At 46.1% G+C, this 13457-nt stretch overlaps 1 protein-coding gene across 4 annotated transcripts in view; it reads right to left on the bottom strand.

Moving 5' to 3' along the window:
- ABCC9 (ATP binding cassette subfamily C member 9) overlaps positions 1 to 13457 on the bottom strand; it is a 915119-nt gene that overhangs the window by 600811 nt on the left and 300851 nt on the right. For all 4 annotated transcript variants that reach the window (XM_086920457.1, XM_086920444.1, XM_086920437.1 and 1 more), the window contains one exon: positions 12876 to 12960. In XM_086920457.1, the coding sequence (XP_086776583.1) occupies positions 12876 to 12960 (85 nt within the window). The remainder of the gene's footprint in view (positions 1 to 12875; positions 12961 to 13457) is intronic.

The following is a 13457-nucleotide window of genomic DNA, read 5'->3' as shown; positions in this document are numbered from 1 at the left end:
GGTCTTCTATGAGTTTAGCTTCAGGCAGCTGTCCTCCATTCAGGCTGCCACGTTCTTCATGCCTTCCTGGAAACAGAGTTTGATGTCTTTGGGATTCTTTGTGAGCAAGAGGATGAGCTGGGTATCGTCGGCGTAGCATACGATGCAGAGCCCGTGCTGTCTGATGATGGCAGTGAGGAGAGCCATTTAAATGTTGAAGAGCGTGAGGCTGAGTGAGGATCCCTCGTGTAAGCATGGGCGGAAAATCCGTTTCGCTCGCGGATTTTGCGGATTTTCCGGATTTTCGGTAAATTCGCAATCCGCGAGATTCGCAAATCTCCCGCAAAATCCGCAAATCCGCGAGCAGCGGATTTTATGGCTTGCTCGCACTGTTCGCGTGAGTTCGCGGCTTCCCAGTACAACTTCGCGCCCCGCGAATAAGCGCAAAATTGCAGAAATACGATCTTAGCAAAACTGAAACTACTTACCAGGTTCAAAAGTTCAGGCTCATCATTAGTAGCCATTTCCTGTAGTGCTTCCTGAGGGGCCCCTCCAGAGTTCAGTTGCCAGTTGCAACTATTATGTGACCCTGCTCTGAACCTCAGAATAGTTACACATATGCCACAAAGGTCCTGAATTACAGCTAAGGGAGACAAGCAGGAGCCAGGCTGGAAGTTCAAATCCATTAATCAGCCCCTAATTCATTATTGTCAGTTGGGGCAGGGCAGGTGTTGTAACTAATTTTGCAACAATGAAAGCACTTAGCAAGTGCAAAAGATCACTAATCAGGAAGCACTAAGGAAGCAGGTGCCAGCTAAAAAAATATTCTGTGACACATTAATCAGCCCCAAATTAATTCAGGTCACTTGAGGCAGGGAAGGTGTGCTTGCTTTGCCACAATAATGTACACTGACTGGACAACCAGAGGGTGCTGTGATGAAACAGAGGGTGGCATGGGTGGGCCAGAGGGTGTCATGAGTAGTCAGAGAGTGGCAGTGGTGACAGAGAGTGGCAGTGATGAAGAAGAGTGTCCCAAACAGGCTGGACACGTAGAAACAACAAGTTCGCGAAACGTGCGACCCGACAGGTAAGTTCGCGTTTTGCGAAATTGTACAAAACCCTCGCGAACTGGCAGAAAACCGCGCAAACACAAAAAAAAAAATCCGCAAATTCGCGAGAATTCGCGGATTTTGCGGATTGCGAGTTCGCAAATCCACAAAATTCGCGAACGCGAGATTCGCAAAATTCGCCCATGCTTACCCTCGTGTACTCCGCAGTTGATTTCTGTGAGTTCGGAGCGGAAGGGAGGGAGTTGGATACTCTGGGTTCTGCTGGATAGTAAGGATGGGATCCTTGAATTCCTGCGTCGTGCAGTCAGGCTGCAAGAGTGCGATGTGAAAGGGTGTTGAAAGCTGCGGAGAGGTCTAGAAGGATGTGGGCTGTGGTGTGTCCCTGGTCGAGTAGCATGCGGATGTCGTCAGTGGCAGTGAGGAGGGCCGTCACGGTGCTGTAGTTGCAGCGGAATCCCGACTGGGAGGCGTCCAGGATGGAATTCTCTTCTATGAAGGGGGTCAGCTGGGTGTTTACGAGTCTCTCTGTGACTTTGGCCACAAAGGGGAGGAGAGAGATGAGCCGGTAGTTTTTCAGGTCCGTTGGGTCGGCTGAGGGTTTCTTTTGGAGGGGTTTTACCACTGCCTGTTTCCAGTTGTCTGGGCAAATGCCAGATTTGAGGGAGGCGTTGATCGTGCGTCCTAGTTCGGGTGCGATGCCGGTGGCGGCCCTATGGACGATGTGCAAGGGGCAGGTGTCCGTAAGGGCTCCAGAGTAAGTTTTCTTTATAGTAGCTGTGATGCTTTTGATGGTCGCAGGATCCCAGGACTTGATGGTTGGCCTGTCAGCGGCCGTGGGTAGGGGGTGGTGGCAATCGTTGGTTCACTGAAATTGTCATAGAGGGCCTTGATCTTGAGATGGAAGTAGGTGCTGAGCTTGTTGCAGAGTTCCTGGGAAGGTGTGATGTCTGTGGCTTCGCAGGTGGATATTGCGAACTGCTGTATGACGTTGAACAGTTCATTGGTGTTGGTCACGTTGGTCTGGACTTTGTCTCTTAAGAAGGTCCATTTGGTGTCTCTTATGCGTGGGTGGTATTCCTTCAGGGAGCTCTTGTGGTTGTTACATGCTTCTGCAGTTTTCAGGTTTTGCCACGTTTTCTCCAGGCGCCTGCAGTTGCGTCTGGCTTCTTGAAGCTCTGTGGTGAACCAGGCAGCTTTCGGCGGGTGTTGTTTGGCAGGGTGGCGGAGGGGTGCGGGCTTGTCAGCGCAGTAGGCGATCCATCTGTGGAGTTCCTTGGCTACAGAGTTGGTGGTGGTTGTGCCGCTGGGGGGGGGGTCTTGGAGGAGGGTGGTGTTTAGGAGTTCCTCTGTGACCTTGCTCCAGTTCCTATGTGGCGGGCGTAGGGTGGGTTTGGGTGCGGTGGTGGTGTTGAAGGTGAAGTGGACGCAGTGGTGGTCAGTCCATATGGGCTGGGTGGTTTGTCGGAGGGGGATTTTTGTTCCTCCTGTGAAGATAGGGTCGAGGGTGTGGCCCACTCTGTGGGTGGGCGTGTTGAAGATCTTCTTCAACCCTAGGTTGGTGAGGTTGTTGAGGACAGCAGTGGAGTCGGGGTTGTTGCTGTTGTCGAGGTGGAAGTTCAGGTAATTGAATAGAATGTAGTCAGTGGAGGTGATGGTGTGGGGTGCGGCGAGCTCGACAATGGTAGTCACCTGGAGGGTGCGAGGTCCTGGCAGTCTGCAGATGAGGGTGCCGCATAGTGAGGTCCTCCGGCTTGTCTGGATCTGGAAGTGGAGGTGTTCTGTGTTGGAGTTGGGGTCGCTCGTGCTGGAAGTGGGGAGGCGGAAGGGGGTCTTGTGTGCGCTGGCAAGTCCTACTCCATGGCGGTGTGGGCTGTCCTTTCTCTGGATCTGGTAGCCGTCCGGTGATGATTTTGCACAGTTGGCATGTCATCCAGGGTTGAGTGCTTGGAGAGTAAGTTGAGTCGTAGCGGTGAGGCCTTGTAGAACCAGGGGTCCTGGCACTGGCCAGGAGGAATGAGTCGCTGGGAGGAGGGAGCGGGGAGGTCAGGGGGAGGGATCATGGGTGGATGCGGCAGCAGGAATGGCGGGAAGAGTAGGGCAGAGAAAAATGAAATTAAGCACAATCCGGCAGAGTGGGGGTACAGCAATGCAAAATAAACACGGTGTGTCAGAGGCAGAGTGCACGGGTAAAACAGTATAGACAGTGAAGGATGAAGCACAATCAGGCAACAATGAGCACGTGAGAAATAGAAAAATAACAGTATGTCAGAGGCAGAGTAAAAGGGTGAAAAGAGTGAAGGATTAAGTGCAGTCAGGCACAGATGAGTGCAAAAACTGATCCCAGTATCAGGGAGGAATCGAAACCTGCATGGAGGTGCTGGCGGGTGGTACGCAGCACAGCTGAGCTGCCGGGGAGAGTATGATCCTGGGACCGAAGTCTGAGGTCTCACTCCGCTCCCCCGCAGCGGCTGCCACTATGTAGGGAAGGGATGAGTAGCTGGGAGGTGGGAGCGGGGAGGTCAGGGGCAGGGGTCACGGGCAGTTGCAGCAGCGGGAATGGCGGTAAGAGTAGGGCTGAGAAAACAGAAATTAAGCACAATCAGTCGGTTAGCAATGTCAGTGAGTTTCCATATTGGGTTGGTGGCGAGGGCTTCGTAATAATCATGATCATTAAGTTGTGTAAGAATCATTAAGTTGTGTAAAAATATCTTGTTCATAATCAGTACCATGCATCATTACCATGTTCCCCCCTTCATCAGTCTCCCTTATCACTATGCTATCCTCCTTCATAAAAGTATTCAACGCATCTCCACTCCGATTTTTCTTTGAGTCCACGTGTGATGGACGGATCATTTTCTATGCACAGATCCTTCAGTAAGAAACTGGATGTGATGAGATGGTCCTCACAAGTTATCAACAGCAACATTTAGTGTCCAAAGCATCTTGAACCAGGATATGACCTAATTACTGATGAATGGTATGGGTTTTTGTCCAAGTAACATGGGTGATACCTGTAAATTGAAAATGGGATTATAGGGACAGGTCTATTTTCTGAATAATCCTCAAACACAGGGTTCACAAACTGTTACTGAGGACTGGCTAAGACAGCCATGGCGATTCCACCAATCATATACAGACAGGTATAGGAATTTACAAATCCTTCGGGAGGGAATTATCACAGAAAGAGAAGTAGGTGTAATATGGCTTAAATTTTGGCATCAATCTTGAAAAAAATTACTAAAAATGAATTTTAGTTCCATTTAGGTGTACACTTTTATCTTGTTTTGATACTGGGTTCCACATACAGAAGATTAAAGTATTTAAATGATTTGGCTCTACACCATATGCATGTCTCTTGGTGAAGAGCTCAGTGTGTATTGTACTTTTTAACCTAACATTAGGCTCATTTCAAACATGTGGATTTTCACAATGGATTCAAATACCAATGAGTTCATCGACCTGTTCTCTGTATAATGTTCGATTTTATATGAAGTTAATAAGTCTCCTAGTGATGAAGTATGGTGATGACTTATGTTAACACATGGGTTTCCCCTACTTGCTCTTACAGAAAGAAATATCCAACCTTTTATATCGTTCACTGAAGTCACAGTGAGGTGATTTAATTACGCTAAATAACTTTGAGTCTTTGCTACAATGGTTTGTTTTCTTTAAGTAATTTACTTAGCATTGAAGAAGTTGAGAGACAGTGTGCCCAAGGAGCGATGAAACATGTGTTGGCTAAGGAATTAGAACAACAAAAAAAGAGGAAAAGAACAATAAAAGAAGAAAATATGATTGTCAACACTGACATTTTGCATGGACTGTAATTTTGCATTTGCTGGGGATTGTATTTTTGCATTGGAGTGAGGTGGATTGGATTGGAGTGTGGTGTTTTTGGAGTGGGGTGAGGTGGTTTGGGTGGAGCGGGGTCGATTGGAGTGGGGTGGATTGTTTTAGATTGGAGTGGGGCAAATTGGAGTGGGGTAGATTGCTCTGGATTTATTTATTTATTTATTTATGACATTAGATAAAGCGCAAACAAATGCCCGAAGGCGTCTCGGCGTCTTAGAAAGGGGCAAAGCGGAGAAGGACAGATTTATTTTGGATTGGAGTAAGGCTGATTGTTTTCGATTGGAGTAGGGTGAATAGTTTTGGATTGGAGTGGGCCTGATTGTTTTAAATTGGAGTATGGCAGATTATTTTGTATTGGAGTTGGGCAGATTGTTTTGGATTAGTGTGGGATAGATTGTTTTAGATTATAGCGGGGCAGATTGGTGTGGGAAAGATTGTTTAGGATTGAAGATGGGTGGATTGTTGTGGTTTGGATTAGGGCTGTAGCAGTTGGGGAGGAAGTGGAGTGGACTGGATTAGAGTGGGATAGATTGGTTTGGGCTGGAATGGTGTGGGGTGGATTGGAGTGAGTGAATTGGGATGAAGTGGGTGGAATGGATTGGATTGGGGTGGATTGGAGTTGGGTGGATTGAAGAGGGGAAGATTGCAGTGCGGCAGATTGTTTTGGAATGGGGCAGATTGTTTTGAATTGGAGTGGGGCAGATTGTTTTGGATTGGAGTGAGAAAGATTGGAGTAGGATGGATTGAAGTGGGACCAATAGTTTTGGATTTAAGTGGGGCTGATTATAATGGGGTGGATTAGAGTGAGGCAGATTGTTTTGTATTGGAGGGCCGCAGATTGGAGTGAGTTGAATTGGAGTCAGGCAGATTGTTTTGGATTGGAATGGGGCAGATTGGAGTGGAGTGGATTAGAGTGGGGCTGAGCGTAGTGGGGCAAATTGGAGTGGTGTGGATTCTTTTGGATTTGAGTGGGATGGATTGGAGTGGTGTGTATTGGAGCGGGCAGATTGTCGAGGGGAAGGATGGAGTGAGACAGATTGGAGTAGGACACATTAGTGTGGGGCAAATTGGAGTGGGGCAGATTGTAATGGAAAAAAGGGGGGCAGATTATTTTGGATTGGAGTGGGGAAGATTGTTTTGGATTGGAGGGGGGCATATTGGAGTGGGGAAGATTGTTCTGGGTTGGAGTTTGGCAGATTGTTTTGCATTTGACTGGGTTAGACTGTAGTGGGGCAGTTTGTTTTGGAATGGGGAAGATTGTTTTGAATTGGAGTGGGGCATATTGTTTTGGATTGGAGTGGGGCAGATTAGAGTGAAGGGGATTAGAGTGGGGCAGAGTGGAGTGGGGCAAACTGGAGTGGTGTGGATTTTTTGGGATTGGAGTAGTCTGTATTGGAGTGGGCAGATTGGACAGGGGCCTGATGAAGAGGGGCAGATTGTTTTGGATTGGAGTGAGACAGATTAGAGTAGGACAGATTAGAGTGGGGCAGATTGTAATGGATAAAAGTGGGGCAGAATATTTTGGATTGGAGTGGGGCCGATTGTTTTGGATTGGAGGAGGGTGTATTGGAGTGGGAAAGATTGATTGGAGTGGAGTTTGGCAGATTGTTTTGAATTGGACTGGGATAGACTCGAGTGGGGCAGTTTGTTTTGGAACGGGCAGATTGATTTGAATTGGAGTGGGGCAGATTGTTTTGGATTGGAGTTGGGAAGATTGGAGTAGGATGGAGTGAAGTGGGGCCAATTGTTTTGGATTTAAGTGGGGCAGATTGGAATGGGGTGTATTAGAGTGAGGCAGATTTTTTTAGATTGGAGCGCCGCAGATTGGAGTGAGTTAAGTTGGAGTCGGGCAGGCTGTTTTGGATTGGAGTGGGGCAGATTGGAGTGGAGCGGATTAGAGTGGGGCAGAGTGGAGTGGGGCAAATTGGAGTGGTGTGGATTCTTTTGGATTTGAGTGGGATGGATTGGAGTGGTGTGAATTGGAGCGGGCAGATTGAAGAGGGACAGGATGGAGTGAGGCAGATTGTTTTGGATTGCAGCGAGACAGATTGGAGTAGGACAGATTAGAGTGGGGCAAATTGGAGTGGGGCAGATTGTAATGAATACAAGTAGGGCAGATTATTTTAGATTGGAATGGGGCAGATTTTTTGGATTGGAGGAGGGCGTATTGGAGCGGGGAAGATAGTTTTGGATTGGAGTTTGGCAGATTGTTTTGGATTGGACTGGGGTAGACTGTAGTGGGGCAGATTGTTTTGGATTGGACTGGGGCAGGTTGGATTTGGACAGATTGGAGTAGGGCATATTGTTTTGGATTGGAGTGGGGCAGATTGTTTTTGGATTCAAGTGGAACAGATTGTTTTGGATTGGTGTTGGGGCAGATTGTTTTGGATTGGTGTAGGGCATATTGATTTAGATTGAAGTGAGGTGGATTGTGGTCGTTTATATTGGATTGGGGTGGGTTGTGTTGGGGAGGAAGTGGGTGGATTGGATTCAAGTGTGGTAGATTGTATTGGGCTAGATTGTATTGGTGTGGGGTGGGGTGGATTGGAGTGGGGCAAATTGGGATAGAGTGGTTGGATTGTATTGGAGTGGGGTGGATTGGAGTGGTGCGGATTGGAGTGAAGCGGATTAGAGTGAGGCAGATTATTTCAGATTGGAGGGTGCAGATTGTTTTGAATTGGAGTAGGGCCAATTGTTTTGGATTGCATTGGGGCAGATTGGAGTGTGACGGATTAGAGTGGGATGGATTGGAGTGGGGCAGATTGGAGTGTGGCGGATTAGAGTGAGGCATATTGAATTGTAGTGCAGCAGATTGGAGCGGGATGGATTGGAGTGGAGTGGGGCAGATTGTTTTGGATAGGAGCGGGGCAAATTAGAGTGGGAAAATCGTTTTGGATTGGAGTGCGGCAGATTCGTAAGGAGTGGATTAGAGTCGGACAGATTGGAGTGGGGCTGATTTGTTTGGATTGGAGTGTGGCAGTTTTGAGTGGGATGGATAGGAGTGGAGTGGATTGGAGTGTGGCAGAATGAAGTGAGGCATATTGGAGTGGGGAAGATGCTTTTGGATTGGGGTTGGGCGGATTGGAGTGGGATGGATTAGAGTGGGGTGGGGTGGATTGGAGCGGGGCATATTAGAGTGGGGCAGATTGTTTTGGATTACAGCGGGAGGATAGCTTTAGATAGGAGTGGGGCAGATTGTTTTGGATTGGAGTGGGGCAGATTGTTTTAGATTGGAGTGGGTCAGATTGTTTTAGATTGGAGTGGGGCTGATTGGTGTGGGTAAGATTGCAGTGAGTGAGATTGTTTTGGATTGAGGTGGTGTGGATTTTGGTGGTTTCAATTGAACAGGGTGGGTTGGTTGGGGAGGAAGTGCAGTGAATTGGATTGGAGTGGTGTAGATTGGATTGAGGTGAATTGGTATGGAGTGAGTGGATTGGATTGGAGTGGGGTAGATTAGAGTGGGAGATATTGTTTTGGATTAGAGTGGGGCAGATTGGATTAGGGTTGATTAGAGTGGGACAGATTGTTGTGGGTTGGAGTCAGACAGATTGGAATGGGATGGATTGAAGAGGGGTAGATTTGAGTGGGGCAGATTGGAGTTAGGCAGGTTGGAGTGGGGCAGATTGTTTTGGATTGGAGTGGGATACATTGGAGCGGGACACATTGTTTTATATTGGAGTGGAGCAGATTGATTTGGAATGGAGTGGGGATATTATTTTAGATTGTAGGATGGCAGATTGGAGTGGGGCAGATTGTTTTGGGTTGAAGTGTGGCAGATTGCTTTGATTTGGAGTGGGGAAATTTAGTGTGGGGCAGATTGGAGTGGGTTGGGGTTGGGTGAATTGGAGTGGAATTGGATTGGGATGAATGGTTTGGATTGGAGTGTGGTCGATTGGATTGATCTGGGGTGGATGGATTAAGTGGGGTGGATTGCTGTGGGGTGGATTGGCATCAAATGGAGTGGGGCGGATTGGAGTTGGATTAATTAGAGTGCACTTTTTATAATTGTGTGGTAAAGCAACACAACACATTATACATGACACAATGTCACTTTGCAATATTTAGAACAAGGTAATCCCCATCTTTTGAGAACAGTGCTCAGGAGCAAAAAACAAAAGAAAACATGAGTCCAAAGTATGAAATTAAGACTTGGCAAATTAAAAGAAAGTTAACTATAGAAAATAAATCTTTGCAATTTTGTTTGTCCGGCTGGGCACATTCTGTTTGCTTGAAAGTTAAATAAAAAAAAATAGTGCCTCAATCATTTTGGGAGCAGGGGACAGGTACTGATTAAGTTGCATCATTCTGTTCTTGGTCGCTGCTCCACAGAGAAGAACGGAAATGATGCTAGGCCTGTAATGATGTATTACAAGGCTGTAAATACAAGCCAACAAATGGTAAGCACTGGTGGTTCCAAGCCTTTTTTGTTAATAAAAGTTTCTCCCAAGAGAAACTGCTGTTGCAGACTCAACCCTAAAAAAAATAGGGGGGACGGACAGGGAAGCAGACATAGTGTAAAGTTTGAAAGAAGGAAAAGAAAAAAAAGCTGAGGCATGCCACCACCTTAAAAATACGAACTCTTTTCTTCCTTTGTATTTCAAATGCATGGAAATTTTATTTCTAGAGTCTCCCTGGGAGTACGTTCGCTAGTAAGCATTTTAGGGTGAATCATGGTGCCTTGTCCTGTTTGAGGCCTATGTTATTGAAGTACACAATAAGCAGGCAGTAGCATCAAATGCACACTTTAGTTCTTTAAAGTGAAGAGTGTAGTAGGGTGAAACCCATTAAGCATCACACAATCCAACAATGAAAACTGTCCTTAAAACTTGTATTGGTTTACAATCAGAGATTTTGAAAAATAAACGAGATGTAGCGTAAAAATGCAACATTGTTTACTCTTTCTACCTCACCTTGAATTTACTTCTCACATCAAATTGACAGAAAGGAGATTATAAATCTATAACACAAGTAATGTGGCAGTGGTGTAGCTATTAATAGTGTAGCAGGTAAAAAGGCACTGTGGTCCATGAGCGTGAGGGGCTGACAGCATCCTAAGTATACATTGCTGGTTTCTACTACATAGGTTAGTGAAGGGAATCGATTTTCTTGATTACATTGAGTCTCCTGTCACCTTTCTATACCACTGGAGAGCGGTAATTTAACATGTGGTATTACACTACCTGTATTTGCAGGGAGCATGTTTCAGCAGAATAAAATGTAGTAGAATTTGTTCCTGGAAAGCTTCACAGAATTCAAGAAGTGCCCAGTAAAATTGAGACTGTAACACTAATTTCTCTGGTAATTCTCCACTGTGGAAGCGAAAAGTTGTAACTCTGCAGTAAAATTACATCAAATAATTACAAATACTCTTTGATGAGGTGTTGGACTTGGCCCTTTTTGCTGGATCATCCATGAACTTTTTACCGTCCTCCTGTATTTTTCCTGACCTGTTGTTTTATGACTCTGGGCACTTTTTCACAGCTGATCAGTGCTAAAATGCATATGCTCTCTATTGTAAATTGTTGTAATGGATTAGTGACTCCATGATTGGTTATTTGATTTACTTGTCAGACCTTAGTACCATGAACCATGTGTGCCCAGAGCCTGTAAATTAAATGCTGCTGGTGGGCTTGCAGCACTGGTTGTGCCACCCACAGAAACAGCTTGTAAAAACTTGCTCAGACCTGCCCTTGCAGAGCCTGTGTGCAGTCTGGGACTGTCATGTCGGCTTGGCAAGTGCACCCACTTGCCAGTCCCTACACCTTCCTTTTTCTACATGTTAGTCACCCCTAAGGTAGGCCCAAGGTACCCCCATGGGCAGGGTGCATTGTATGTGAAAGGTAGGACATGGCCTGATGTGTGTGGCATGTCCTGATAGTGAATTACAGCCTATATTGTTTTTCACTATTGCAAGGTTACCTGTTCCCATAGGCCAGAATGGGCAGTTTTTTATAACATCTTATAATCCTAACTGACCCAGGGAACAAGGTAGAAATACGAATTTAGTATGCCTGAACTCAGAAGGTTAAAATACATCTTTTAGCGAAGGTGATTTGTACATTCTGTGTTTGAAATTACCACTTTTAGAAAGTAGGTATTTTCTTTCCTAACCATCCAGTTGTCTTTGACAGGTTGTGCATTCCATGTCTGGTTTGTGAGTGACATGGGGCTGGAGAGGGCCTTGGCTCCAGCAGTCTGATGGGTCAAGGCTGGACTGATTAGGACCTGCATTAAATAAAGAGTAGGGGGAGGAGATTTCCTTTCACTGCCATGAGCCCTCATAGAATAGAGAGGTGGGGGAGATTTCCTTTCACTGAAGTGAGCCCTCATAGAAAGGAGAGTAAGGGGAGGAGATTTCCATCCAGTTACCTGGGCCAGGTCTAGTCTCAAACAATGCTGTCTCCACCTCTTGCCAGGAAGCTGCACCCAGGAGGACAGAACTGGTTTTGACTAGGTACAGAGACCCTCTGCCTTTGGAGAACATAGGATTTTGTAGTATAAATATTGGGCCCCAGATCCCAGAACTTTAGATCACTTCTGGGAATCAAGAAGAACCTTTGCCAAGGAGACGAACCAAGGAAGCTGAAGGAGGAGACTGCTCCTGTGATAGTGACTGTTTGGGGCTAGCCTGCAGTGGTTATTATATTGTTAAGGAAAGGAGAAAAGGAACTTTATGTGCACTTTAATCATCTTGAGGAAGATCTCCAAGGGTTTGAAGTTGAGCTTGCCTCCTGTTCTGGAGTATCAGGGCCACAAATACTTCCCCACCAGCTCCCGCTCACCCTGAATTCCCTTGCTGGGAATTCTACCTGCTGTGAGGTGCGTGCTGCAGTTTGGATCCTCTGAGAGACAGTGTGTCGCTGGGAGCTAGAAGCGTGATGCAACAAGGAGAAGCATGTCGCTGCAGCAGCAGTTGCTGTCGCATTGCCGAAGAAGCGTGCCGCTGCCTCAGCTGTTTGCCGTCGTATTGCAGACAAAGCGTGTTGCATCACCGGAGAAGCGTGCCACAGAGCTTGCGGTCGCATCACCGGAGAAGCGTGTCGCATGGCCTGTCATGGCTCCAAATGTTATCAATTTTGCTGAAATGCCATCGGGCGTGCACGCATCGCATCCGCATCATCGCATTGCATCAAAGGCGCCATTTTGTCGCATCGCACCAGATCGTCACTTCGCATCGAAGGGCCATCTTGTCGCATCGTAACCGGAACGCAGTAAGAAACCGTCGCATCACCTCCTCTCCGGTTAGGAACCGACGCATCACCTCCCTTGCGCTGCAGTAAGCAACTGACGCATCACCTCCCCTAAAGCAAGGAACTGACGCATCACTTTCACTACTACCCATTTGTCTGTTTTGTGTGACGCATCCAAGGTACTTTGAGAGTAAAGTGTTGCATTTACCATCAACATTGAACTAAGCTATTCCTACCATTTTAAAGTCTTATTTTTGATTACTATACTGTGGATTTATGTCGTTTGGTCTTGTGTGAAGTCTAATAAAGATTACTTATCATTTTAAACAGTTGTGGTGTCCATTTGTAGTGTTTCACTGTATTACTGTATGTGTTCACAAATGCTTTACACACTGCCTCTGAGATAAGCCTGTCTGCTCGTGCCAAGCTACCAAGGGGTTGAGAAGGGGTTAGCTAGGAGTGTATCCCCCTTATCCTGACTAGAAGCAAGGGTCTCTATTTGGACACAGGTGCAAAACATTGCCAACTAGAGACCCTCATCTCTAACATGAGGGAATACCGCATTGGACAGAATAAGACCTTAATATTTACGTACTTTGATTAGGTTTGGGGAGAGAGTTGTTGCAACTCGATTTTATCCAATCAATATCACCAATTTCTATCTTTCACTGTGCTGCGTGAAAAAGTAGACTAGTATTATATGTAAAAACCTTTCAAGAATATTCCAAATAAATAACACTACACTTTTTTGAGTTAAATTAAAAGCTAAGATTAAGATCTTTACCCTTTCTCCAATTTCTGTTTGATCACCAAATGGTAACAGGTCAATGTCTGGCTGAAGCGAGCAGGCATCTGTGACAGCTTTATATCTAGAAAGAAAAAGAAAACGATCTATTGACATTGTATTGCTTTTAGTGTCTATGATTTCAGAATGGGTAAAGAAGCACACAGCATGTTCGGTAAAATAGAGAAATGCTGAGATAACTTCTAATTGGCAGTAGACAGACTTTGTTTGTTTGGATGATAAGTTATCTTAGAACGAAAACCAGCTTTGCTTACTAGCACTCTGGATTGCCTTAATGTTTGGCAATAATCCAAGGCAAGTAACTTAACTTGAAAATAACATGTTACTATCGCATATTACCACTAGATGTAAAGATTATGGACCTGACTTAGAGTTTGGCCGAGTTAGAGGGACCCTAAGATGTTTGACAATGGCGGCCATGCTGACTCCACCAACAAAAAATGTACTCCAGTGACTGAGAGAGTTGGGCCATTAGGAGTAATTCCCACTTTAGAGGAGAAGGCCGCCTGTCTATTTTTTCTATCTGTCAAGCCCAGGAAAATCCTGGCAGTCACAGAAAAA

Source organism: Lissotriton vulgaris, chromosome 1_1 (genome assembly GCF_964263255.1).
Source record: "Lissotriton vulgaris chromosome 1_1, aLisVul1.2, whole genome shotgun sequence".
Lineage (NCBI taxonomy): Eukaryota > Metazoa > Chordata > Amphibia > Caudata > Salamandridae > Lissotriton > Lissotriton vulgaris.
This window is presented reverse-complemented; position numbering and strand designations above follow the sequence as displayed.